The following is a 27,900-nucleotide window of genomic DNA, read 5'->3' as shown; positions in this document are numbered from 1 at the left end:
CGCCGCAGGAGCGGGTCCTCGCCCCCGCCCCCTGCGTGGACGCGCTGAAGGCTCGGCTGGACTTTCGCGGGGGCCAAGCTCCCACTCTCGCCGCTGGAGGTGGGGGATGCGGACTACGGCCCCCCCGGGCTCCAGGACCCTCCCCTCAGGGCTCCGGAGCTGTTGCTCCGCCTGCCGCCCCCTCCCCCGTCCTCTCCACCCCCCATCCCACCTCCCCACCCCTCGTAAGAAAATAATGCTGGTTGGCGCTCGCACCTCCCAGTCTCTCCCAGTCCGCCGTGAGGAAAGGGCACCCGCTCGGTGTCCACGCCGGGACCCCAGCCGAGCCGCCCTAGCCGCCGCCTCACCGCGAGTGCTGCTGGGTTCCGCTAAGGCATAATCTGCGAGTGCCGCGCCCGGGCATTGCCAGCCCCGGGGAGGCGCCGCCTGCAAGGACATCTCTCCGTCCCGCCTCGCCCGCAACTCCGGTCCTTGTCGAGCTCGACGCGACCCAGGAGTCCGGACGTCCCCTTGCGCGCGGCGCAGCAGCTCGATCAAGTCAGTCCCCCGCTTCCCCAGCTCGGAGCCAACTCCATCTCGGACCTGGGACTCCTAACGCGGATACTCAGCTACTTCTCACCTCGTGGCTGTGCCTGCCTCCCCGGACGCCCTCCCGCTGCCCTCCTTCTCCGCTCAGGACGGGGGTGCCACGATGTCCCGCTGCTGCACAGGGCCCCGGGCCGCCCCCGACGTGTGACCCCAGCCTGGTCCCCCTGCTCGGCCGTCCGCCCTCCCCTTGGAGACCCCCGTCCCGGTCCCCGGGGGAGGAGGAAGACGACGACGAGGCCGAGGGGGGCATGTCTGGCTCCAAAAGCGTGAGCCCCCCGGGCTACGCTGCGCAGACAGCGGCGGCGCCGGCGTCCCGGGGAGGCCCGGAACACCGCTCGGCGTGGGGAGAGGCCGATTCCCGCGCCAATGGCTATCCCCATACCCCCGGGGGTTCGGCCCGCGGCTCCACCAAGAAACCCGGGGTAGCGGTGACCCCGCAGCAGCAGCAGCGCCTGGCCAGCCGCTGGCGCAGCGACGACGACGACGATCCTCCGCTGAGTGGCGACGATCCCCTGGCTGGGGGCTTCGGCTTCAGCTTCCGCTCCAAGTCTGCCTGGCAGGAGCGCGGCGGCGACGACTGCGGTCGGGGCAGCCGCCGGCAGCGGCGGGGCGCGGCCGGAGGGGGTAGCACCCGGGCGCCCCCTGCGGGCGGCGGCGGCGGCTCCGCGGCCGCGGCGGCCGCGGCCGGTGGGACGGAGGTGCGCCCCCGCTCGGTGGAGCTGGGCCTTGAGGAACGGCGGGGTAAGGGTCGCGCGGCCGATGAGCTGGAGGCCAGCGCCGTCGAGGGCGACGAGGGGTCCGGGGATGGCGGCAGCTCGGCGGGCTCGGGCGCGGGCCCCGGCCCAGTGTTGTCCCTGGGCGCCTGCTGCCTGGCGCTGCTGCAGATATTCCGCTCCAAGAAGTTCCCGTCGGACAAGCTGGAGCGGCTGTACCAGCGCTACTTCTTCCGTCTGAACCAGAGCAGCCTCACCATGCTCATGGCTGTGCTGGTGCTCGTGTGCCTCGTGATGTTGGCCTTCCACGCGGCGCGGCCCCCCCTCCAGCTGTCCTACCTGGTGGTGCTGGCGGCTGCCGTGGGGGTGATCCTCGTGATGGCCGTGCTCTGCAACCGTGCAGCCTTCCACCAGGACCACATGGGCCTGGCCTGCTACGCGCTCATCGCGGTGGTGCTGGCCGTCCAGGTGGTGGGCCTGCTGCTGCCCCAGCCGAGAAGCGCCTCTGAAGGCATCTGGTGGACTGTGTTCTTCATCTACACCATCTACACGTTGCTGCCCGTGCGCATGCGGGCAGCGGTACTCAGCGGGGTGCTCCTGTCTGCCCTCCACCTGGCCATCGCCCTGCGCACCAACGCCCAGGACCAGTTCCTGCTCAAGCAGGTAGGGGCCCACCTGGCCGCAAGGACTGGATTGTGGGGTGGGCAAGCATCGGCCTGACTCCAAAGAGAGGTATCCCACCCACCCTCCCCTTTTTAAAGTAGTGAAATGAGGCAGAGAGACTAAGGCTGTCCTGCTGCGTGGTCTCTTTGAGCCTCTTAACCCGCCCTGAGCTCCGGCATCTTAGAGAGTGCCCTTGCATTATGTATAATGCTCCTGGCCGGCGGAAAACGCGCAGTGACCTGTAGTCATCATTGTGGGGATGAGAAAGAGGGAGGAGGATCCGAACAGAAAATTCTGTGGAGAGGCCCCCTTCTCTTCCTGTGCTTCTGTCCCTGTATCTAAAAGGCCTCTGACAAAAGGCTAGACCTGGAGCATCTTCTCTCTTCTGAGAGCCACTACTGGGTTGTTAACTGAATTCTGGATAGAGGACTGGGGAGGGGAGGCCCTTGCCGCCCTAAGGAGGAGAAATGATAGCCCTGCCAATTGTCTGATAGTTGGGGTTTGGGAGCTGGAGCTATCCCTGAACTGGCAGAGGACTGCCACGTTTGTTTCATTTACAAAAGTGCCCCAGGCCAAAAGGCTGCCTTCAGTAAAGGTAGGAAGGAGCTTCTGAGATGTGTTTGGTGGCAGTCCCCGTCCTGGCCTGAACAGAAAACTAGTGCTGAATGGTGTGACCCCTTCATGTGGGTGCTCCTGGTTCTTGCTTGTGGTGGGGGCTTTTTCTCCCTGTTCGGACTGGTTGGACAAGCCGAGAACAGCGGGCTCAGGAGGAAATACAACTTTTGCCTGGTTAACTGGGAACTCCACAGAAGGCTTCTGGGAGAAGGGTGAGGCTTCTGGGAGAAGGGTGAGACCAGCCCCTCTGACGAGCACACCTTCTCGCTTTAGCAGTCCCCTTGTCTGTGGCTCCATGGACCTCCTCCATTGATCCCTGCGGAGCCCGCTGGTTGCATGCAGAGCTGGTTTGCATGCAGCTCAATTGGGAGAGAGTCAAGTGAGCCCTTGCTAGCCCCTTGACCATGGACCCCATGGTACCCCTCTGTGGGTATTTGCCTCCTCTACAGAATCTCTTAACTGTATCCCATTGTCATTACCTTATTCCTCCCCATCTCAAATGCCTTTCTCAGACTTTGATCCTGTCGAGTACCACCTCTTTCTTGAGGAGCCCCGCCACACTCCCTGAGTCTCACACCGGGAATAGCACCAGTATGTGCCTCAGAGTGCTGGGCTCTAGCTGCACCTCCCAGGTGCTCTCCGACGGGAAGGAGGGGACCCACAACCCTCTAGGCCCCAGATTCCTCTTCTAGAGAATGAGAGGATTGTGTGTACCCCTTCCAGGTCCACCCTCCTCTGTCCCAAGCCTCACCTCCCATGAGGAGCCCTCTCCTTCCATCCCAGCCATGTTGGCCTCTCCTTCTGCATGGTAACAATGGAGCCAGAGCCAGAGTGGAGCACTTCCTTATTCTCCAGGATCCATTGGTTTTTGTGCCCCATCCAGGATAAGCTATTGGACTCAGGAGTCCTGAATTATACATGTTTTTCCTCCTTCACCCTCTCTCTCTTGTCCAGCACAGTGACAGAGTACTTAGTAGGGGTTTCATAACTGCTGCCAATTTGGTTGGGTTCCAACGAGTGGAGTAGGTGGGGTTGTTGATGCTAAGGTAAAGTTTTTCTGATCTGGGTTCAGAGAAAGCAAAAACCAGACTTAGGATGCACGGTCTGATTACAGCCTTAGCAATCCAGCCTGTGTGATTTCAGGAGACTGGAGTCAGAGCCCAGGAAAGGAGTGCTGACCCTGGGGTGCTCCAGCCCCCTCTTAGCATGGAAGTGCCATTGTAGCAACAGTGTCTGTCTGACTTCCCCTTGTAGTTCCTCAGGCAAATCCTTCTCCTCTTCCCACCTCCACCAGCCCCCAGCCCCAGCTTCTCCCCACTGTGGTCTTTAGACCTTCGCTCGGCTGTTACAGGCTTTTGGGTGGATTTACACTTCTCAAGATCTTGGTTGGGCACAGCTGAGCTTGTTAAGAATAGTCTGTAACAAGGGAATGCAAACATTGTTTCTATTTGGCTCCAGAGAAAACTGAATCTTTTTTGTTTGTATTTGATTTACCTTTCTGATTATGTCTGATATAAAATTTGTATTTGTTGAACAAATTCTGCTGGATGGTGGGGAAATATTAGTGGGATAGTCCAGCATTAAACTCTATCTTAGGTTACCCCCGAATGGCAGGTGTTTTGAGGATGGCTTCTGTTAGATACCTTGTTCTTTTCTTTGATGAAGACACGGATTCAGGGAAATGGGGCAGCAGTGCACGGTTTCTAATGTTGGGGCTTTGGGAAGTCCCCTCCAGGTGCCTTGGACACATAGTAGGTCCTCAGGAAACTGTATTGGCATTTCTTCACTTCTCCTGCGAGGCTGGCTTCCTTGCTCCCACAGCCCAAATCTCAATCTCAATATCTGACCTGGGTAATTTTCTCTTCCCCAACCCTTCTTATGTTTGGGGTTCTGCCTTTTGTTCCAATTAGAAGGAACATTTGGTTTCTTAACTGGTCCCTCCTGCTGGCTTTTACCCGAGAGAATAGAGAGGCAAGGTGGGGTAGCCCTCTTTGGGGGATGATGTTTCTTCCTTTCAGGGCATCTCTGGCTCTAGCTTTTCCCCTGGTATCCACCCCCTGCCCCTCTGCACTTTCTCTCTCACTTCCTTTCTGTCCCCTCCCCCTCCAGTCCCCTGTTGCTCTCTGACCACCTCTCCTCTGCCTGCCTGCTCTGCGTCCCCATCTTTCATTCCCCATCTGCAGCCTCTCAGCCTCTCCTTCTGTGCTCTCGTCTCACTGTTGTCTCCTCCGCGAGGTACAGTAGGAGCATCACGGGGTTGTTTTTTCTCCTTCTTTGCCTGTTACAAGTCCCTCTGCTACACCCATACCATAAATAACACTTGAGCATCTGCCAAACACATTCCTCACTTGTGTTAATAGGCTGCGATGATGCCGGAGCCTGTTGCCATGGTGACCTCATTTTTGTTTGACTGTATCCCACTCTGCTACATAAAGCCTCTGCCTGCACTCACACACAAGCAAGCACACTCACACAACTATTACATATGCTTAGCTATTAAATATTATTTTGGAGAAACGCTTTGGGCCCCATGGGGGCAGGTGGTCATTTGGCCATGGAGATGAGCATTTCCGGTGTCCGGTGTTACTCTAGGAGGTGATGATGGATAGGAGAGCTCTTTGAAAAGTAGAGAGTTCTGTTCAATGTGGGGAATTATTCTGTAGCCACATTAACCTGCCGGAGATGGTTTCTGAGGAGAAGATTCTGACCCCGTGTGCGTCCCTGTGAGCTTGGGAGAGCTGTTGTTAGAGGTCGCTCTGGAGAGCTGTCAGAGGTGGCTCTTGCAGTGTGGGACGGCCCATCCCCCACCCAGCCTATCCTTCCTCTCTTCCCCCCTAACCCTTTGGAGAATCTCAGTGATTTCCTGCATTTCATCCTTTGTTCCTGTTTTAACCTGCAACTGTCACCAGTTGTTGCGGACACCCCACAGGCACGGTGTGGGTGATATTCTGTGACTGTGAGCACGTGTGTCTGTAGCCAGAAGGCGGGGATGGATGGGGGTGGGGACCCACTGCTGCAGCTGCCAAGAGGGTAGGTGCATGTGTGTGCATGAGTACATGTGTGCACGTGTGTCTCTGGTGTGGGCTGGCTCCAGTGTGTGCACGCTTGTGTGTGCGCACGTGTGTGTGTCGTGTGTGTGTGTGTGTGTGTGTGTGTCTGTCCTGTGGGCTGGCCCGGGTGATGGAGGTGGGCCTGGGGAAGCCTTTGTGTTGATTTTCAAAGGAGATCATTACAGCTCTGGCCTTTTTATTCTTGGCTGGTTGCTGGCTTCCTGTGATCGGTTGCCTTTCTGATTCTGAGCCTTGATGGCTCTTCTGACCTTGACCTCTGGCTCCTCAGGGAAGTACCCTGGATGCACACGCCCCTTTTCCATAATGAGGCTGGGGGCTAGACTTGAGTGGTCAGCTGTCCTGGCCATGGAGTCCCACCCTTCCCTTTCAAAACCCCTCTCACTTAGCTGCCCAGTGAGCCCCACCGAAAAGCCACCTCCACGCTCTGGAACTGGGCCCAGAGTCCTGTTTGGTGGGTTTCTGTGGCTGCCCCACGTGTGCTGTTGGCAGCCACTGCCTCCCTGACCGCCTGGGCGGTGTGGAGGAGGACACACTTCCACCGCAATGGCCGGGAGAGGGAATTGCCTGCCGCCAACTACTTAGCCCAGCACCCGCATTTCTGGACCAGAGAAACCTGACCTTGGTGAACTCCAGCAGCACAGCAGGCTGGGGTGGGGGGGTTGGGGGTGCTGCCTTTGGAGCTGAGGAGCGGCTGCTTGTCTTGCCTCAAAGCTAATTGTACTTGCCAATTATTTTTGCTAATTGTTTTCGATTATGTTGTCTCCTCTGTGCAGTAGGAAGGAGGTGCTTAGTGGGGAGCAGAAGCCTCTGGATGGGGGTTGAGCAGGCGGCTTTTAGACCCAGGGGTGCCTTCATTCCCAGGGGGAGGACTTCAGGAATGGCAGAGACCCAGCCCAGGAGCAGAACGATCAGCTGCTGTACTTGCAGGAGTGTTCCCTGTGAATAATTCAATCTGAGTTCTGATCTGGAGCAAGAGCATGAGGTCTGTGTGCTCTGGAACCCAGAACGGTGTGCTCATGTTCCACTATAAAGAGAACCCAGACGATGTCTTAAACCCCATCACGGAAACCTGCCCAGGCTCACGGAAGAGGTTTCAAAGTCAGCTGAAAAGGCTGGGACAGAAGCTTTCCTGTGCCGACAGTTAAGAGTCACTCTGTCTGAAGGTGCACCCGCAGCAGAAGCAGGCTGTGGTCTCCTTGGCTCCCGAGAGGTGCAAATGGAGCTCCCATCTTGGTTCCCAGCAGGAGGTGGGGTGGGTGTTGCGGGGTGGGGGGGGGAACCCCATGTACGAGTCTCATGTACGAGTCTCTTGCTGGGTGACTTCTAGTCCATGGCTGCCCATCTGGCACCTTAGTTAACTTTATTTATCTTGTGGTGGGGTCCAGATCGTGGTCATTTACTTCCCAGGAAGAGAGCCTGTGTTAGCAATGGAAAGTTTGTTTTGGGAGCTCCCATAGAGGCCTGTAAATCCTCTGGGCACAGTTACGTAAGTTATGTTTTAGCATAACGTTTTTCATCCATGCTTATCAGATGGGGGTAGCTAGCTAATGGAGGACAGGATCAGCATTCATTTTCTCGCCCCAAAGCAAAACTTCATGAAGACAGTTGGAAACCCCCACTTTTTGTTTTTTCCTTTTCTCAAGGCAATGTCCACACGCAGGACAGGGAAGATCTCTCTTTACAACCTTGTGAACAAAATCGGGGGGTTTCTAGCTATGGATCGCGAGCTTATTTTGAGTCCGTATTCTGGGCTGGCTGTTAGTAAAGACCAACAGGTCATGGTTAGGTTACAGGCACATCCAGGTCATAGGAGGATTGAAGCCCCCTCTGAAATACTATGCTTGATTCTAGAATTCAGAGGAAGGCCACCAGTTTGGTAAGGGGACTGGAAACTTTGACTTCTGAGAGAACATTTGAAAGGATGGGGGTATTTCTAGCTGGGAGGAGAGCAGACTGTGGCAAGGTAAGAAAACCTAAAGAGATGGGCAAGGTGGACTAAATTTAGTTTCGGTTGCTCCCAAAGGGCAGGGTTGGGTGAAACAGGTGAAAGTAGTCAACAGATTTCAAATCCAGGTAGAAGACACCTTTCTAGCCTTTGGGGTAGCCAGCTGTGTCAGTGGAGGTGTTCAAGTGAAGGCTGGATGGTCGTCTGCAAAGCTTGTTACTGAGGAAATGGAAGGTGCTGCTTCGAAAGGTCTGGGGTGAGACCCAGGAATGGATTTATTTTCTAAACAGCTTGGATCTAGTGTTCAAAGTTTCCCAGGTGATCCTGATGACCATCTCTTAGGCTTGACATCATTGGCTCTGATAACCAACTCAGGTCACACCCAACCAGAGGATTCTGTGGTTTAATGTCTCGTAACGGCATGACTCCTCCTGAAGTCTGTTGGGGTGTCCTATCGTCATGTCCATCTCAGCCTCTGTTGAAAGGAAACAAAATCACTGCAGACCTGCAGACCCCCTGGGAGATGTACAGGTGGGGCTGCGAAGTGTGTACCTATATAAGGATGCAGATTTGGAGGCGACTGGTGGTGGAGGAACAGGATGGGAAGGATGCCCTAGACCTGGACTCATATTCCCCTTTCGTTCCTCCTCCCAACCGTTCCCATCCACCCTTCCTGTTCGATCGAGGCAAAGCAGTCTGGTTCACCACTGGTGGTGACGGTGTGAGTTCAGCAGAAAGATGGAACTCAGTTTGAGTCCTGGTTTATTCGTTCATTTGTTTGGTCAGTGGATATGAAAAGCACTGAGGGTACCCCAGGTCTAGGACAGATGGTACAGAACGGGAGGATGAGGAGATGGAGTAGAGGAGCAATGACAGAGGTGGGGAATTAAGAGATGGTTTGAATGAGGAGGAGGAGGAAGGAAAGGAAGAAGAGGTTGGAGCTGTGCGTGTGGGGAGGGGGAAGAGCTGGGAAGTGGGGGCAGGGATGCTCTCTTGGAACAATGGGATATAGTCACAAGAAAATGGGAGTAGACAAACAAACAGGGAGACAGTAGTGGCTTTATTCTTTAGGCCAGCCTCATGTGTCATCGTGAAACCCCCAAACCGCCCCCCCCCCACACACACACACTACCTCTTGCTCTGGGAGGGTTATGAGCTGGTGCTTCTGTGCTTGAGGCTTCCTGAACTCACACTTCAATGGTCCTTTCTCCTCATCCCCTTGGGGCTCCCTGGGCTTTATCACAGCTCACTGCAGTCCCAGTTGGCTTTTAGAAGGGTTCCTGAGGGACCTAGTGCCAACCTCAGGGCCCTGGCACATAGTAGATGCTCAGTAAGGATTTGTTTGAATGAATGAATGAATGAATGAATGAATGAATGAATAGATGGCGGGTGGGTGGACAGCTGCATGCAGACTCTTGGCTGTGCTTAAGTGCTAGACCAACACCTCCACAGAAGGAAGCGATGTAGCTCTGCTTGGAAGCCTATTTTGGTGTATTGTAATCCTAAACTCTGAGCAGGGCTTCCCAAATCCCTCCTGCTGCCATTTAAAACGTGTGGCTTCCTGGAAACAGAGCTGTTGCCTGGCATTGCTGACACTGTATCACTTCACAGATTGGAGCACCATTATTAATCATTCTTTCAGGCTTTTCTCCTTTCATTCAGACCACGACCATTTGTTAGGCGCCTACTGTGTACCAGACACTGTGCTAGGCCATGGAGGTTCCAAGATGATTCAACCTGGGTCCCAGCTCCTGGGACGACCTTGAGTCGAGACTCTCCCACTAAGTGTCTTTTGGAGGGATGTTAATAATAGATGGTTCACATAGATATATTTGGTTCTGTGTCAGATAAGTTTAGGAAATACTGGGTTGAACAGAATTCTTCCTGTAGAACTTGAAAGCTTTTAGTATGCTAATGTGCACTAACATTTTCTGAGAGGGGGATATTGCCTGAAGCCCCTATCAAACATATTTGACCTCAGAACCAATTTTTCAAGGAACATAAGAGGGGACATCAGTGTTTGTTCAAACGCACTTTAGGTCACACTGCTCAGGGCTGGGAGGAGCCTCTATGATTCTCAGGGTCCAGCCCCCACCTCTGGGGCAGGCCTCGGCAGTGTCAGCTAGACGGGTGTGGGTTTGGAGGCTTCTCCCCCAGGAAGGAGATTCCCCGCCTGCGTTGGCTGGCTGCCTGTTTTAAAGTCTCCCCATCTTAGTCCAAAATCCTTCACAAAATAAAATGATGGGGCAGGAAGGGACAGGGAGATGCCTCCTTTATCTAGTTTCAGTTTCTCTTAGGGGTTTTCTGTTGTCATTCGACATTGGAGCAGATTTGGCTTCTGTATAATGACCTCTGGTGGGTCTGGGGTCCATTGAATGTCTTTCCAGAGCTTTTCGTTCAGGCTGAGTGCATGGCTGCCCACAGGGAAGTAGCAATGGGCCATTCCAGATCCTCCTTCTTCCCTCAGTTTTCTTTATTTCCTTCCCCTCTCCACTCTCCAAAAAGGAAGCTCATAAAGAATGCTGGTTATAGACAATGAGTATATATTACGTCTTTACTGCAAGCCAGACACTGGGCTAATCCCTTACATACATGACCTCATTCAATCTTAATATCAACACTATGAGAAAGATATTTTTATCCCCATTTCAGGGCTACAGGAGCTGGGATCAGAGAAGGTAAATGACTTGTCCAAGGTGACACTGGTAGTGAGCATAGCAGGTGGTTCAGTGGCTGCCCATATTCCCTGGGCTATGTACCTTTCTTTTTTTTTTCTTTTTTTCTAATAAAGTTCATTAGGCTGACAATTGTTAGTAAAGCTACATAGGTTTCAGGTGTACAATTCTGTAATACATAATGTATATATCCCATTGTGTGTTCACCACCCAGAGTCAGTTCTCCTTCCATCACCCTATATTTGATCCGGCACGTACCTTTCTCCTCTTGCCAGCCAGACTTCCAGCTGTCGGTACCTGAGGGCTTTCTCTGACCTTGCGTCCCTCTGTCTGCTCATGGGGCAGGTCGGAAGTGCTGGGGAGTTACCACTCCCAGAGCAGCTCTCAACTAATGACTGTTGGGTGTTAGTGGATAAATACCCCAACTCCCTTGACCCTGGGTGGCGGAGTCTAACTCTGAGACATGTGTTTTACACAGGTTCCCAGTCCCGCAGAAGGATTCTGGTTGTCCACAGTGGCAGCAGTGGACATTCCTTTTCTTTCTTTCTTTTTCTTTCTTTCTTTCTTTCTTTCTTTCTTTCTTTCTTTCTTTCTTTCTTTCTTTCTTTCTTTCTTTCTTTCTTTCTTTCTTTCTCTCTCTCTCTCTCTCTCTCTCTCTCTCTCCCCCTCCCTCCCTCCCTCCCTCCCTCCCTCCCTCCCTCCCTCCCTCCTTCCTTCCTTCCTACTTTCTTTCTTTTTTTCCTTCCTTCCTTCCTTCCTTCCTTCCTTCCTTCCTTCCTTCCTTCCTTCCTTTCTTTGGCTTTCTTTCCTCCTTGTCTCACTTCTGCACTTCCCTTCTAATGTTTCCTAGGGTCACCTCCCAGATAAATCACTTGTACTCAGATCCTTGCCTCAGGATCTTTTTCTAGGGTAAATCCACACTGAGAGCGGCAAGTCAAACCCGGGTTTGACTTGAACACCAGGCAGGGGTGAGGCCACCTGCTGGAGCAAGAAGGCAGCAGGTGCAGAACTCTGTGGCTGACTCAGAACCCTCGTCCTGCCATGGACCCTCATGTGCGTTTGATTACGTACATTTGCCACCAGCAGAGTAGTTGCTGGACTAGCGCAATGATGTGAAACTTTAAAAACAATGTGTGTGTGTGTGTGTGTATATATATATATATATATATATTTTCCTTCTTAAAAATGTGTGGCTTTCTCTTAGATAGTGGCTCAGATAGCCTCCAAAAGACTCAAATACTTTCACATTGATCGGTATTTTATAGATGACAAAGGACTTAACCACGTGTGATCTCATTTGCTTCTCGTGACAGGTCTGAGGAGGTGATGGGTTAAGATGGGTTAAGACACTGATTTTGGGGCCCAGGGGAAAGCCCTGGTTATATGAACCTGGCTGAATTGTCTTACCCTCTCGGTCAGTTTCCTCTCTGTAAACTGGATAATAGACTTCCTAACTGACAGATCTGTTGTGGGGCAGCCCAAACAAGTTACTGCATGTGAGGGCACTCACAGATCTATGTTGCTGATAGTGTTTTGGAGAAGGAGATGTAGAGATTCAGAGAGGTTGAGTGACCTCATTCAGGTCACACAGTAGTTAGTTAGCTTAGGAGCTGCTATACAAATGCAGATCTCTGACTCCAAATCCAGCACGCTTTTCACAGTGGGCCAGCCCTGGGTCTGCCCCATGGTGCCTCCGGAAGCTGTGGAAGGCACAGCTGCTCTCAAGCAGTTGCCTCAATTTGGTTTTGGAATACATGGTTTTTATTTTGCGATGGCCTCTGTAGGGATGGAGTCCCAGAGAGCAGTTTCCAGGCTCTTGACCTCATGTGGAAAGGTGCTGGCTCAGGTAGTAGTTGGCCATCAGCTGTAACCAGTTAGCCATTAGCCACTAATATAACTGCCGTGGCTATGCTAGCAAGGGCGGATTGCGGCAAGTGCAGTCAGCAAGCAGATTTTGGGTTGCGGATTGCGTTGATCCTACTTCCTGTGTCTCGCCTGGCCGCCAGCGAGACTGGGGTGCAGGAAGACCCCCTGTTGGGGTACTGGCAGAAGTTTGCTTTTGTGTCTCAACCAGTGGCCATTGAAAATATAGTGGTATGACTTCTCTGTCTATGGCTCTGTTGTTGTTCCTTTTTGGCTTCACCGTATCCTGCGTTCTTGTGCGGGGAGCGGGAGCTGAGTCCTGCATGACAGCCTCCCTTCCCTCATGGTGTCTGGCTCAGAAGGGCATTAAATGATTTGTCATTTCCTGAGCCTGCAATGATGCTGTGAGCGCAGGCAGCGCTGAAGTGTTCAGGGGGCATCTGGGAGCAGATGTTTCCCCCTGAAGAGCCCCCGAGTCGTTTTACGGATGTGTAAGTAGGGACGGAGACCCAGGAGAGGGGTCAGAAGCGATGCTGGGATAGCTTAGCTCTGAGGCGAGGCTGCCTTATATCCAGTCATGGTGGCGTAAGTGGAACAGCGGCCGGAGGGCAGGAGGCTGCTGGGGACGCACAGGAGACATTGTGGAGGTTGGATGGGGGTTGTTCTGCCGAGTGGCATCCAGTTGATCCGCAGTTTAGTGCTTAAACTAGCGTGTTTCTAGGATGTGTTTTAAAGCCAGCTTCCCAGAACCATCAAACCCCTAAAAGGTACCCCAGACATCCTTTCACTCTGCTTCAAATCCACTTCTGTCCCTCTTACTCTTCTCAAGACAACTAAAGGAAAATGAAACTCCTGCTCAAGTGCCATCTTTTTTTTGCTATAGTGGATTTTTGAAATTTTATTTTCACATTTTCTTTTGGAGATGGGAAGGCTGTGTATTTGTTTACTTAACACGCCCAAGTCCCCAGTCTTCCTCTGGCCAAGCCCCTTTTCCTGAGGGATCCATCTATCCCCCTGACTGGATCCTGGTTGGCAATACCAGCTGGGGAATGCCTTGGCTCTGACTTCTCTCAACTGAAGAGACTGCCCTAGGAGAGGGGCCAGAACTGCATCCCCAGTGAGCAGGGCAGGCTCGTGCCACTCCAGGGGCCCTGCCTTTGTAAGATCTGGCGCTGCGAATCTAGATTAGAAACACTCTCTTCTATATTGGCCTTTCTACCTGTCTATCAGCCTCTGAGGGCTGAGGCTTTGTCGGTTTTAATACCCAACTATTTACTGAATGCTGTTGACTTCCTGAGCCCTCCTTGCCTACCACTGTGGTAAGAAGGCAGATAATTCCCGTCCTCAGGTTGCACAGGGAATTCTGACTCTTGGCAGAGAGGGGTCCCTCACGGTGCTCCCTTCCTGGACCAGGGCAAGTGTGTCCTTTTTGGGCAGGGGGCCATGTGCCTGGGGTCCTGGTCTGAGGAAACACTGGCTTTCGTCTTTAATCTCCTCGCCTCTCTTGATCATCTGTGAGGTGATGCAAGGAAGGACTGAGGTGCCCCCATTAGCCCCTCCCTCCCGCCTTCCATCCCCTCTCTTCTCATCTTTCCTCTGATGTCTTTTCCTGCTCCCTGAGTCCTCCCCACATCCCTCTTTCCAGTTGTAAGATGTGGAGGAAACCTCAGCGACTCTCCAGGAGGCAAGTTCACCTGTAAGGACAGTAGACATAAGCATGGATACTGCACAGATTCCAAAACGTATGCTCCATTCTTTCCCAAGCAATCCCCTGAAATAGCAGTTCTCGCAGGGGGTCATAAATGTCCTTACAGTGGACTGTCGTGTATTACAGTGCATGTGTCAGCCTCAGTGTTTCACCTGAAATGCCCAGGGCCAGCGTTTAACTTTCTCAGCGTTTAACAGAGCTGACAGTGTGGGGAGTGAAGGCACATGTAGGAGTTTCTACGTAAGTCTGGTGGGACCCAGGCTCCCCTGGCTGTGCCTGGGCATCAGCATTTTGTAGAGCTCCCGGGGATGCTGATGTGCACGAGGGCTGAGAACTCGTGCCCTGAGCTTCCGTGCATCAGCAGAGGGATCGTGTGGATGACGCTGAGTCTGATTTATGGCTATATTGAAAGGCGCGTTGTTTATAGCGCGAGGGCTTCTTGCGTGATTCAGTAAAGAGTGATGGCCACTAAAAATTATTGCAGGCATGTCATAGGGGAAGGAAATTTGGTTGGTGGTTAGTGTATAACATCTTGTCAGGCAAGGCTGTGGCTTAGTGTATTTATGTTGCTCTTATCACCAGCAATTAGCCCCAAACATGGCTTGATAACTAGCCTTGTGGCATGCTACAACAGAGAGGAGAGTATTTGAGAAAGCGATTGCTGCACCATGTGCGCCACTGAGCTGTCTGAGGAGAGCAGCAAACCTCCCTTGACATTCCTGACGGCCTGTTAGCTATAAACAAATGCCTATTGATTGGTGTTAACTCTTCCCTCCTCTCTTTTTCATGTGCTATTTCACTTTTGAAGGGCGAGAAATGGTACAGACATCTGTGGCCTTTCCACCTTCAGCAGTGTTCATTAGTTCATGAGTCTCTCTCCGACTAGAGCATAAACTAGAACAGCATAGTAGGTGCTCAATAAATATTTGTTGATGGATGAATGAATTTGCTCAAAGTTACACAGCAGGTAACTAGCAATGTTAGCCCTGCACAATTTACCTCTGTTACTTTTTCTTTGACTCTTAAGCGCATGAAAAGCAAGGAATTACACAGTTAGCGACTCCCCATAATTCATTTATCATTATCAGCACGTGTGGCAGACTAAGAAAGTAAAGAAAGATGACGTGCAGGGGAGGGAGAGATGGGGTTTGCCCCCTGAACAAGTTTCCTTCTTGTCCATTTTGAGGTTGCTTCTTTTCTAGTACCTTTGGATCAGGGCAAGAAGCAAAGGATCCTGCTGCAGCCCTCTTGCCCCGGGAGGACCGTGAGAAGCACATGAAACGGGTCCATCTGAAAATGGGGAGGATTGAGAAACACCAGATGTGTGGGCCTGAGGCCTGGGACATCTCTGTCCAGGACAAGGAGATGTCCTTGGGTCATATCTTCCCCAAATGGCCACATGTGAATTACGATCTGGTCTTTTTTGGAAAGGGGTCATCTGGGGAGAATAGTTAATTTTGGATTCTGCTTTACATTTACTCCCTTTGAAGTGGAATATGTCTCCAGCATTGGTGACCATGGCCTAGAAAAGCCAGGTAGTCTCCATTTGACATCTTCCCCATGTGGGGCGTTGCTGCCCCTGCTTTTCCCACCTGACACCATCCTCTGTCTGTGGGGCTGATTGAAAGATCTGTGTGTGTGTGTGTGGGGGGTGGTGGTTGCCGGTTAGCTTAGTTGGTTAGAGCGTGGTGCTTATAACACCAAGGTTGCCGGTTCAATCTCCGCATGGGCCACTGTGAACTGCACCCTCCTAAAAAAAAAAAGATCTGTGGGCCTTTCCCTCTGAGGCCTCAGGGGTGATTTCTGGCAAACAGGCCTATGGGGAAACCCTGCTGGGTCTGAGGCGGTGTCCTCCTCTGTGGAGATTGGGGGCAGCCCCTGGGGATGCTCTTGGCTTGTCTTGGAAGAAGCCATGACATCTAGGTAAGGCTTTTCCCTGCTGTGTCCTGATCTGTGAGATTGGTTCCAGCCTGCTTTCCCTGCAGTCTTTTTGCACTTTCCTTTTGCTCTGTCTCTTCTCCTGGAAGTAAAAGGAAAATCACCCTGTGCCTGGATTTAAAGAACAGACCTGGTTTCTCATAAGGGAATGAAAAGATATGGGATGCCACATCCCACTTCCCCAAGGGTCCTCTGGAAGTGCCACTGAGGAGCGGGAAGGGTGGGGGTTCTCATGGGCAGATGCTGGAGGCTCGGTGCTGTGTGGAGGTGGGAGAAAGGAGGGGGCCCTGAGAGGCGCTGGGCAGGGGTGCGGAAGGTGGTCGGCACACTTTGAGGGCTGGGGAGAAGGGCCGAGGCTGGCCTTGGAGTGATGGGTGGGGCATTTACTCACTGAAGGCTGATCTGCCAACTCTGAGACTCCTGCTAGTCTCCACACCCCCGGCTGTAATTAGCCTAATAGGGGCAACTTGCGCCTGGGAGGAGTGGGGCAGCGGCCAGGGCAGGTGGGCGGGAGTACCTATTGCAGTTGGTTGGGGTGGGACGATTTCTTCCCTAGGGAAGAGCGCAGAGGCATAGAGCCTTGGGCTTTCCAGAGCTGAGAAGCCAGCGGCTGGCCACACCGGTGGACTGTGCCACTCTGACGGGGCCCACACTCTCCCACTTGCTGCTACCCCCTCTTGTCCGGCCTGAACCTTCTCTGGAACCGGTAATCAGGTGCCTCTCTCTGCTGCTGTTAATTAATTCAGAGATTATGTGAACTTGGACATCTCCAGGCCGCTGGAGGGAAAAGCTTACAAAAAACTACCTGATGGACAGGTGGGGCTGGAGGGGCCAGGTGCTTTCTGCTTGAGAGAAGAGGGCTTTATGATCTCCCTCCACTTCCAGCTATGGCTCGGGAGGGCCTGAGTGCAGGCACTCACTGCAGGTGGGGAGGGACTCCTCTTTTTCTCTGGGGGGGTCCCCTCTGGGTTTGAAGGTGTCCTAACAGTCTGCATGGTGTGGGGCTGGCTGTCCTTTGGGAACAGCGTCTCTGTTGTTTTTCCATGCACCAACCTTTCCACTATCCTGATGAACCCCCAGGGCCCTGGGCCTGGAAAGGAAAGAGGAAGCTCTGTCCTTCTGCTTGGGGCGTGCTCAGTCTGACAGAACTCTGCCTTTGTGAGATGCCCAGCCTACAGATCAGACGATATTGCCAGTTCCTATCGTTTGTCATGCGCGTACCATGTGGCAAGCACAGCACTACACACTCAGTAACTTATTTGACCCCCATAATCTCCCATTAGGTAGGTTATTGCCTTTTTTGGAGAACATTTTATAGATATGAAAATTGAGGCCCAGAGAAGGGTGTGGCGTGCGTGAAGTCGCGCAGTTCTCTGCGGTTCCGCGGGGCTCCAGCAGCTCCTCAGCTTGTGCGTGCGCCAATTCCCCGGTAAGGCTATTTAAAAATTCGATTCCTGGGCCCCTGGTCAAGAGAGTCTGATACAGTAAGTGTGGGGTAAACCCTGGGAATCTATACCTTACGCAGGCACCTCAAAATTTGAGGCAGGTGCCCCAGGGATGCCCCAGTTCTGCCCTATAGTGCCTTCCCAGGTGGAGGGAGGATTGAGGCCGACAGGGTCCCCTTTCCCAAAGTGATGGGGACTGCGAGGCCCCCTGCAGAAATGGAGGTTCCTCTCAACTTCAAGGGGTAGGCAAGGTAAGGCAGAATGAGATGGTTAGACTGAGGGTGGGAGGCGACTTTCTGCTGAGTTTTCAGGGGGCAAAGCCAGAGGCGGCCGAGGGGGAGGCAGGGAGAGAGGAGATGGAGAAACTAATCTGGGGTGCAGGAGCTAGGAAGTGGCCTAGGGCAGAACATATATCAATGGCCAGAGAGGGGGCAGACAGTAGGACCTTCAGGTGCCACTCCAGTGTGTGACTGCAGGTACTACAGTCCTGACGGAGACATCCGCCGCTGCCTCCATTTCCTCGTCTGTACAAATGAACTTTACCAACTGCCCAGGGGAGCCCTGCCCTATAATGAGTTCTTCACAAGGAACTCTAAGAATCCTAGGCTCTCTCAAGGGTGAAAGAACCTTAAAGATCATCCCAGTTCCAAAAGTGTGTTAACCTCCCCTGGACATTTGCATTTTGAGCGCAAGCCCCATGTTTCAAAATGGATGATTTATTATTTCCACGAAAAACTAACTTATTGTTATCCCCAAGTCAGAGAGTAGCTAACGGAGCATTGAGTGTCTTGAGGGTATATATCCTTCCAGTGTGGACATTAAAAGGTGCAGTGGGGTAAAAGGACTCCATTCCAGGGGCCTGGACGGGGAGTCCGATGGGGACAAAAACGGTACCACCCAGGGGGACTGAGGCACACAGCCACAGTGCCCGCTTCTCAGCCGTGTCTGTCCTGCTTTAACCATGGTCATGAGTCCCTGTCCACTGATCCTCCTGGTCCCTGTCCCTCCATCTCCTTGAACTCAGCGTGTCCTCAAAACAAAAATTATCATCATCCCGAAATCGACTTTATTTTTGTCAGTGTCAGTTCTTTCTTTATCTGGGTACTGGTGTTAGATGTTTGTTGGACTGGATTATTAAACAAATATCTACTGTGTGTTAGGCACTGGGAAGCCAAGATGAATGAGCCACAGACCCTGCCCGCAAGAGCAAACCTATAAATAGTACCTCCTATCCGCCAGGCTCCGTTCTAAGTGCTGTGGTTATATTAAGCCATGTAGCCCCCACAATAGCCCTGTGAGGTAAGTAAGCCCAGCTGCTGTCAGCCCCATTTTGCAGATGAGCACACTGAGACGTGGCAGGTTAGGTGGCTTAGGTCACTCGCCCAAGCTCACACAGTGAACTGGGCAGCCTGGCTCCAAGTCTGGGCTCTTATCTCCCAAGGGTAGTGGACAGATGGGCATTACACCTGCTGGGCACAGCGTGACACCTGCAGCTTTAACAGCTGAAACACAGCATGCTGGCTGCACCAGGGCGGGAATAGGAAGAAGTGTTGTGGCAAAGGTGAGGCTGGCTAGTAGGTGGAACTAGATAGGAAGAGTATGGATTTCTAGGCCAAGGGGTTGCTTTTCTGGAGGTGGCAGGAATCTCTAGAAGGTTCTTATACAGGAGAGTGAGGGTATGTGGCCCCATCTGTATTTAGAAAGGTGGCTCTACATTTTATGAATTTGACTCCAAAGGCAAGAGAAGTAAAAGCTAAAATAAATGAATGGGACTATATGAAACTTAAAAGCTTCTGCACAGCAAAAGAAACCATCGACAATATGAAGAGGCAACCAACTGAATGGGAGAAAATTTTTGCAAACAGTGCCTCCGATAAGGGGCTAATATCTGAAATGTACAAGGAACTCATGCAACTCAACAACAAAAAAACAAACAACCCAATTGAAAAATGGGCAGAGGACCGGAAGAGACATTTCTCCAAAGAGGACATACAAATGGCAAATAGACATATGAAAAAATGCTCAACATCACTAATCATCAGAGAAATGCAAATAAAAACCACAATGAGATATCACCTCACCCCAGTCAGAATGGCTATCATCAACAAGACAAATAGTAACAAGTGTTGGAGAGGCTGTGGAGAAAAAGGAACCCTCATACACTGTTGGTGGGAATGCAGATTGGTGCAGCCGTTATGGAACGCAGTGTGAGGTTCCTCAAAAAATTACGAATAGAATTACCATATGACCCAGCAATCCCTCTCCTGGGTATCTACCCAAAAAATCTGAAAACGTTTATCCATAAAGACAAGTGTGCTCCAATGTTCACTGCAGCTTTATTTACAGTGGCCAAGACATGGAAACAACCAAAATGTCCTTTGATAGATGAATGGATAAAGAAGTTGTAGTATATATACACAATGGAATACTATTTGGCGCTAAGAAAAGATGAAATAGGACCATTTGTAACAACATGGATGGATCTTGAGAGTATAATGCTAAGCAAAATAAGTCGGACAGAAAAAGTAGAGAACCATATGATTTCACTGATATGTGGTATATAAACCAAAAATAACAAGAGAACAAGACAAACAAATGAGAAACAAAAACTCAGACACAGACAATAGTTTAGAGGTTACCAGAGGGTAAGGGGGGTGCGGGGTGTGGTAGATGAGGGTAAGGGGGATCAAATATATGGTGATGGAAGGAGAACTGACTCTGGGTGGTGAACACACAATGGGATTTATAGATGATGTAATACAGAATTGTACACCTGAAATCTATGTAACTTTACTAACAATTGTCATCCCAATAAACTTTAATTAAAAAAAAAAAGAAAGAAAGGTGGCTCTAGTGTTGGAATGTGGAGCTGGAGGGAAGAGCCTGGGAGAGAGAGCGTCAGGACTGAGTGGGGAGCTGCTGCCATTGTCCAACGCTGGAGAAGGGGGTTGGGGGAGGTTGAAGGTCAGGTCCTTCAGACAAAGAGGGGAGGGTCATGGGGAGCATCTAGGCCTGTACCTGCCGTGTTTCCCTGAAAATAGGATCAGGTCTTATATTAATTTTTGCTCCAAAAGACACATTAGAACTTATGTTCAGGGGATGTCATCCTGAAAAATCATGCTAGGGCTTATTTTCCGGTTAGGTCTGATTTTCGGGGAAACACGGTGTTAGTTTCTCCTCGCCTTGGTTATCAGTGGTGCCAAGCCTGCTCTGTCGTGCTCCCTAACCAGGAGACCAGCCTCTGGGGAACTAGCTGTCACCTCCTCCCATGGGACCTGGGATAGAGCCCACAGGTGCTCCTCCTTACCTTTTCATGGGCTTTAAATATTCCATGTCAGCCCCTCCCCTCACATTCCCAGGGCTTTGCCTTTGTCCAGGTGGGAAGCACCCAAATATTCAACCTCCTAACTCCTCCTCCCTCTGGAACCCAGAGACCCCACTGCGGCCAGCTCCTGCCTGGGGTTCAGAAATCTAAGCGTCTGAGAACTTCATCTCTTTCGGGGACCATGGTGTCCTGGCCACCCTGACCCCAGCAGAGCTCCTGGTGCTCCCATGGGCCCAACATGCCGGTCGCCACACACTGTCCCTTCAGCAGCCACCTGGCAGAGTGCATTCTTACCCTCCTTCTTCATTTCTTGCCCCCCTCCCCCCATTAGGATCAGCCTTCCCAGGCAGGGACTCCTCATGTTGGTGGCTGTTACCTGAGCCTGCAGGGCTCGAATCCCGGCTCTGCCGTGTCCCAGCTGTGTGTGTCCTTGTCCTTTCAGAGCCTAAGTGTTCTCCTTAAAATGGGGTAGAGTGAGGATTGCTACTTTTGAGGGTTGTGTTGAACATTACATATGATGATACATGCAGAGCACTTAACTCAGGGACTGCGACATGAAACACCCTCATTAAATAGCCTGTGGTCTGTCCCAGCTGCATATAGGTTGCCCTTGAAGTTCCAACACGTTATAGGAAAGCTTAGTGTTTCTCTCAAATGCCTGTGTGTTCGGACAGCGTTACACCGAGCAGGAGATGGCATCACCTCCAGATAGAAGTGGGAGAAGGGCGAGGTGCTGGGTTCCGGGTGTTTATCCCACCCCTGCCCCATCCTTATGCTGGTGGCCACAAGTGACCAGCACAGACTCTCCAGGAGTAGGCTGACTCCAGAACTTACAGGGACCAGCCTGGGAGCTGGGGCCAGGACGTTCCTGGGTGAGTGTGACCTGGGGCGTGAGCTGAGCCAGGTCCCCTGAATTGGGAGGTAGCTGCCTCTGAGCGAGTCTGCATTGAGGTCAGGGCTGTGAGCAGCATTGCCCCTGAGGACTGGTCCGAAGAGGCTGGTAGACAAGCCTCTGAAAGGGTTGGAGCCACTGGGGAAGTGAGGGGCACACATCTGCTTCTCCCAGATGTGCTTCATTGTGTAACTTCAGTAAGACATGCGCACCTGCAGCAAAGGACAACGAAACTGCCCACGGGCTGCCAGAGGCCTCCGTGTGGAGAAAGCTTGGAGCCAGCGAGGTCTGTTGGAGGGAAGGCCTGAGAGAAGTCAGTGAGACACCTGAGGGACCTGGCTGGGGGTGAGTGACAACCAGGACATTGAGTCAAATCCTTACCCCCCAAAGTGGGTGTCTAGGGGGGCAGGGCCCGTGCAGGGGGAGAGGTGTTGTGATGGTGTCCAGATCATCCCTTGGCACAGGTTGCACCTTTGGGGCTGACTGGACCCAGGGCTGGCCAGCTGGGTGGACGGTTGGAGGCCTGCTGGGAAGTGGCCTGCCGTCTTCCTGCCAGTTTGTAACCTGCTGTGCCCCGTCGGGGCCCCTTCTCTCCAGCGCTGTTACCGAGCCCTGAGCGAGGGGCTCCCTGTTCCTGGCTTGCACTCAGGATGCCTGGGGTGGGGCTCTGCCAGTGCCAGAAACCACAACAGACCCTGACCCCGGCTAATGGAGGCCATCTCGAAATGGACCTTTTTTCTTTTTGGCTAGAGTAACATTTGGCATTTCAGGGTGCTGGCCCCATGCCTGGCCGCTCTGGCCTTCTGCCTGTCAGCTCCTTTGAGGCTATTTTTGCCATTCACTTATTTATTAACTATTATTGCTCCCCAGGACAGATGGGCACGCACACACGCATACGTACCTTCACACCCTCCAACCTGGAGCCTATTGGAAAAGCAGCCTGCACCCATCAGGCTTAAGCTGGGGTGCAGAACGGGGAAATGCCTGAAAGATGGTCACTCTGAGTCAGGGTGGAGGAAGGGCTATGGTGGGAGGCAGCCACAGCCCCTCACTCATCGTTCCTCAGAAACAACCCCCACCCCCAAGGCGTCTCTGATCGTTTTCTCTCGCTCTCCAGGGTGTTCATCCCTGGGAAGGGCTTGTGGGAGAGGATTGTGGATCCTGCCTGGACCATCTTTGCAGAGAAATCGGCAGGGGTGCCTGGGGGAGCTAAGGGCCCATTACTAGGATGTAGGAAAGTGCTTGCTTCCTGCAGGGGCCCCCAAGGCCTGCTTCTCTGCCTGGCTCCCCCATCTTACAGAGGAGGAAACCTTGGCTTCTGTCTTCAGAGAGCTCCCAGCCTGGTGGGGACAACCTTGGGCTCGTGAGATGAACAATCCTTGGTCCCGCCATCTGACAGCAAAGGACGTCAGAAGGAACAGGGCTAAGGGACAGTGTGTCCACGGCCCTGCCCACCGTTTGATGCCTCTGATGGCAGGGTGCTGGCAGCAGAGCAGAGGCCAGTCCCCTAACTGCACAGTCCCTCTTGCGTGCAGGGCACTGCGTGTGGTACATAGATGTACGGTGTAGACCTTGAGTGCGATGTGATCATCCCCACGCTTTCTTCCAGCCGCCTGTCTCAGGGCCGGCCCATCTGCTCTGAAGCCGGCCCCCCGGCCACGTTGCCCTCCCCTCCTTGACAGTGGTGCTCTCAAAGGCCAGCCTGGAACCAAAGGGAGAACAGAGTGAGCAGCCGGGACCTTCTACCCTAGGCAGCCCGGGGCCTGTCGCTGGTCCTGGTGAGAAACGGGAATGATGCTCCTGCCACCTGCAAGGCAGGGAGTGAGGAGATGAGGGGCTGGGGCAGACCTCTGCCCGCGAGTAGTAGTGACCGGCCTGAGTCCTGGGGTAGCTCTCCGTTTTCTCCCACTCCGCTGGCCCCCCCACCTGGCCCTTTTGAGGACATGTGCCATCTGCTTTCCTGATTCCTGAGGGCCCGTCTTCTCTGCCTCAAGAAGGCACTGCATTGCTGGGACTGGGTACTTACAGCAGAAGGACTGTTGGCTGCTGAGCTCTGTCCTGTGTGGTCTTGCTGTCTTGGGACCCAGTGTCAGCCCTTCTCAGAATGGTGTCATGGAGGTCCCTAAGGGCAGGCGGCTTGCCCCTGCCACCAGATGGGAAGCTGAGGGCAGGGGCTGCATCTCCCCCATCAGATGAGGAGTACCATGTGTCCCCCATCAGACTGGGAGACCTCTGAGGGCAGACGCTGAGTCTGTCCTATTAGATTGGGAACTCTCTGAGGGCAGAAGATCTTACATCAGACTGGGCCTTCCTGAGGATGGGATTGGGCCCCTGGTCTCCTGTCCCTGCCACTCAGGACCCAGTGTCTGGCTGGGAGATGCAAAGGTGCTCAGTCCTGAGCACCTGGAAAGCCTAGAGAGAGGATGGGATGCTGAAGGTCCAACTGCCGTAGCCAGGGATGCCAGAAGAGGAGGAAGGCCAAGCCAAGAATTACATCCCCTTAATCAGGAGCTTCCTTCCACTGCCCCTTCTCCCCAGGGATGGGGTAGGGATGGGTTTTATAGCTGGGGTGGGGGGTCATGGTTTCCTGAGCCCGTTAGCCAGGTGAGCACTCAGGGTTTGTGCCAAGCTCAGGGCATGAACCAGGGAGGTGGGTGTGGGTGGATGGGCAATCAGAGAGGGCTGGGCTCAAGACTAAGTGCCCTCTTGAGATGCTGCCTTGCGTGACCCATTCCTGAGTCCGGGGCCCCGGCAGCGTCAGTGGCGGGCCTGTCCCGGGCCTGCGAGGTACAGGGAAGTACCATCTCATTGTCCTCATTGTCCTCAAGTTCAGCCCCGTTGCTCCTCCCCAGGACGGACAGTTGGGAAGTTCTCTCTTTGTGTTGCAATTGTGCAGGACTCCGTCAGACTGCGATATACCTGTGTATCTTTCCCCACTCCTGGAGAAGGACCGTCTCTTTCCTTTGTGTGTTCGCCACTCTCCTGGAATGGCCATAGGCCTTGGATTTCTGGAGCACCATGGGTTCTAAGGACTCCCAGCAGCACGAGGAGAGGCTCGACGGAGAGAGGGATGGAGCCTGCTCCTGGTGTGTCCAGTTGGAAGCCATTGTCCTGTGGTTTGGGAAGAGGTGGGTCCTCATGGCTGGTGGGGCCTGGGGACAGGGGATTTGTAGCCCGCTGGTCATGAGCTGGTTCACTGACTCTGACCTTCCGTCATGGTTCAGTGGCCGTGTGGTTTAATGGCAGGCATTTGGGCTTTGCATCAGGCAGTTCTGGATATGAAACCCATCTAGCTACCCACTTTGTGTACAAGTTACCTTGGACGCGTGACTGCAACTGTCTGACCCTCAGTGTCCCCATCTGATACATGGGGCTGTTGGAGACTTGTGTCCTAATCTGTGTGACCTTCCCCAGTGTCTGTGGAATCCCACGGACAGCCTGAGAGAAGGAGGTAACTCAACAAAATGTCACTCCTCTGGCCATCGTGCCTGCCCTAAGCTTTCCATGGTCTTGTATATTTTAACTTCTGGCTGCTTTAACCACCCGTCTAAATCTAGACTCAGCTTTGGTGCCACTTTGCCAAGAGAAGGGGAGAAAGTGAGGTGGTATGAGGAGCTGGGCAGATGCCTGCGAGGGCCCCTCTCTGCCCAGGAGGAAGCTGGCAGTCCCAGCGCCTGCAGTAGTTTTCTGCCCCCCAGTAAAGACGGCTTTATCATGTCAGTGCTGTGCCTGGAGTGGCTGGGAAAGACACATCGACTGACATGATTACTACAACAGTAATAACAGCAACAACACCAACAAGCATACACAATTATGGAGAAGTCCGAGACTCGACGGTCTTGCTCCCGGCCAGGGCTGCGGTCGGTCACCAGGGGTGGCCTGTGGGGCTTGAAGGCAGCAGGTTTCAGGCTTTTCATGCTCAACTGTCGCACAGGCTTTCCCCGTTAAATAAAAAATCTTCAGGACAAATCAATAAGTCCCTTCCACTACAGCACACAGTTGGGTTTAGTATGGTTTGTGCCCATCTGGGGGCTGGTGGGGGAGGTCCCAGAAAGGGAGGCAGTGGCCTCCATTTGTCCTATGTGCTCCCTGCCTCCTTCTTACCACTCAGAACTTCTCGCACCTAAGCAGTGGCCATTGCAGGACTGTCTCCGCCCTTGGGTGTCAACTTGAGCCAGTGTACCTGGGCCAATGGTCCTGTGAGGAGCCTCTTCATGGCTCAATTTGATGGTCACAGTGGACTACACCCAGGCCCTGGATTTAGGACTACGTGTCATAGGTAATATCTGTACCGCCCAGACTGGCACACTTGCTCACATTGTATGATATGATTAAAATAGTGCAGTAGCTAAGGACCACCTGGGTTTGAATCCTGGCTTTCTCATTCAAAAGCTGTGTGACCTTGGGTAAGTTCCCTAAGCTCTCTGGGCCTCAGCGTTCTCAATGAAAGTGGAGGTAATAACAGTAACCTACCTTCTGGTGTTGTTATACATGCTTATAATAGTGATGGCACATGGTAAGCCCACGAGGGTCAGCTCTCTTAGTTATTATTTCAGTAGGAACAACTATAGTACCTTCAGCAACTTCTGCTTTTGGGGTCTATTATGTGTTGAATTGTTTCTTCCAAAAAGATGTGGAAGTTCTCACTCACAGTAACCGTGACCTTATGCGGAAATAGGGTCTTTGCAGATGGTCAGGTTAGATGCGGTCATTAAGGAGGTCTCTAATCCACTATGACTGCTGTCTTTATAAAAAGGGGGAAATTTAGGCCCAGAGGTAGACAGGCATTAAGGGAAGATGCAGGGCAAACACCATCTGCAAGCGAAGCAACGCCTGAGGCTGCCGAAGCTGGGAGAGAAGCCTGGAACAAATTGTCCCCCCACAGCCCTCAGAGGAACCAACCCTGCTGACACCTCGATTTCAGACTTGTGGACTCCAGAACTGTGAGAGAATACACTTCTGTTGTTTGAGCCACCCAGTCTGTGGTGTCTTGTTCATTAAGGCAGCCCTAGCAAACGAATGCAGGGTCTGATGGGACGTAGTCCACTACCTCCCACTCCCACCTGAGCTACCCGCCATCCCTGGGGGAGAAAAATGGGGTAGGACTGAACAGGCCAGGGGCCGCGGGCCTGCTGTCAGGCATCGGCTGGCTGGTCTTGGGCCTCTGGCATCTGTCTCAGATGGTACAGGCTCTTCGCCATGCAGGTCAGTGGAGCCGGGGCCATTTGTAGGGCCTGCCCCTCACCTCCCACCCTGCCTTGCTGCCCCTGCTCCAGGCAGGAGGAAATGAAAAAAGGAGATGATAAATCCCTGAGTAGGACAAGCTAAAGTAGGGTTTGGGCCTGAACCTCTTTGTCCCTCTCCTCGCCTGTCTCCTGGAGCCTGAACTCAGATCTGTAGGCGGGCAATGGTCTGCCTGCCTGGGGTATGTCTGTGTATCTGTGCATGTGTGTGAGTGAGTAGAGAGAATGTCCCTCACTGAGCTGCTCTGGGCCTCGTGACCGTGACTCATAAACGTACAATCAGGCTGTGCTGGACAGAAGAGACCTGTCCCCGGGTGGGTGTTGGTGGCTCTCGACACAGCAGCCAGTGCCACGGGCCTCGGTGGAGCACCTTGGCAGCCTGTCCCTGCCTTCTCCCTTCTCCCTCCAAAGAACAGGTTGTTCGGTGTCATTTGTGGGAACAGAGAGGTCTTGAGTGCCTCTGTGTGCGTGGTGTAGGATCCAGGATGAGAAAGGTGCTGGCCTCCCCCACCGGGGGCTTGTCATTTGTGTGGGGTGGAGTGGCGGGTGGGCGTCTAGAACAAGCATCAAATGACTTCTAATCCAAGGGGAATAAATAAGGAGCTTGGAGAAGTGCGAACTGAGAGTCAGGGACAGGGAGAGAGCCTGGGGAGAAGGAGGAGCTCAGCAGCAGTTGGGAGTGTCTGGGCCGGTGTGGGGGAGCGCAGGCTGGAATTCATGGAGGGTCTGAAACTCCAACATAGCCGCAGGGGGAATGCAGAAGCAGGGGCCTGGAAGCCGGAGCATTCAGGATGTGCCTGGGCACCCTGAGTCTTCCTGGTCACCCAAGTGCAGGGCGGGCAGGTGGGAGCTGGAGCTGGAAAGGTAACACATCATGGCTGCCTCACATGCTGGCATGAGGCGTGTCTATGTAACGTAGCTGTAAGAGGAGATCCTTTGAGACTTGTGGGCAGGAGTGCACGGTTCAAGCTGCACTTTAGGAGGGGGTGGACAGGGAGAGTTTGTGGGGTAGGGAGCGTGCAGCCCTGGGAAGAGGCTGAGGTGGGTCTGACGGAGTGGGGAGGAGGGCGGGGGCCCATCGGAGAACATACCGGCAGTGGGAAGGAAAGGAGGAAGGGAGAGACGCTTCTCTTGGAAAATTGACTGGATTTAGCAAGTGAGGAAGAAGTATGGAGGATGAGCCAGGATGCAGGAATATTGTTGGTGGTGGAGCCTT

At 53.1% G+C, this 27,900-nt stretch overlaps 1 protein-coding gene across 2 annotated transcripts in view; it reads left to right on the top strand.

The window, feature by feature from the left end:
- The first annotated feature begins 226 nt into the window (after positions 1–226).
- ADCY5 (adenylate cyclase 5) overlaps positions 227–27,900 on the top strand; it is a 151,851-nt gene continuing 124,177 nt past the window's right edge. Inside the window, exon 1 of one of the 2 annotated variants that reach the window (XM_033121366.1) lies at positions 227–1,964. In XM_033121366.1, the coding sequence (XP_032977257.1) occupies positions 837–1,964 (1,128 nt within the window). In that variant the 5' untranslated portion in view covers positions 227–836. The remainder of the gene's footprint in view (positions 1,965–27,900) is intronic. The other variant, XM_033121357.1, reaches the window with a different exon arrangement.

This window comes from Rhinolophus ferrumequinum, chromosome 2, assembly GCF_004115265.2.
Source record: "Rhinolophus ferrumequinum isolate MPI-CBG mRhiFer1 chromosome 2, mRhiFer1_v1.p, whole genome shotgun sequence".
Lineage (NCBI taxonomy): Eukaryota > Metazoa > Chordata > Mammalia > Chiroptera > Rhinolophidae > Rhinolophus > Rhinolophus ferrumequinum.
The sequence above is the reverse complement of the archived record's forward strand: the minus strand, read 5'-3'. Positions and strand labels throughout refer to the sequence as shown.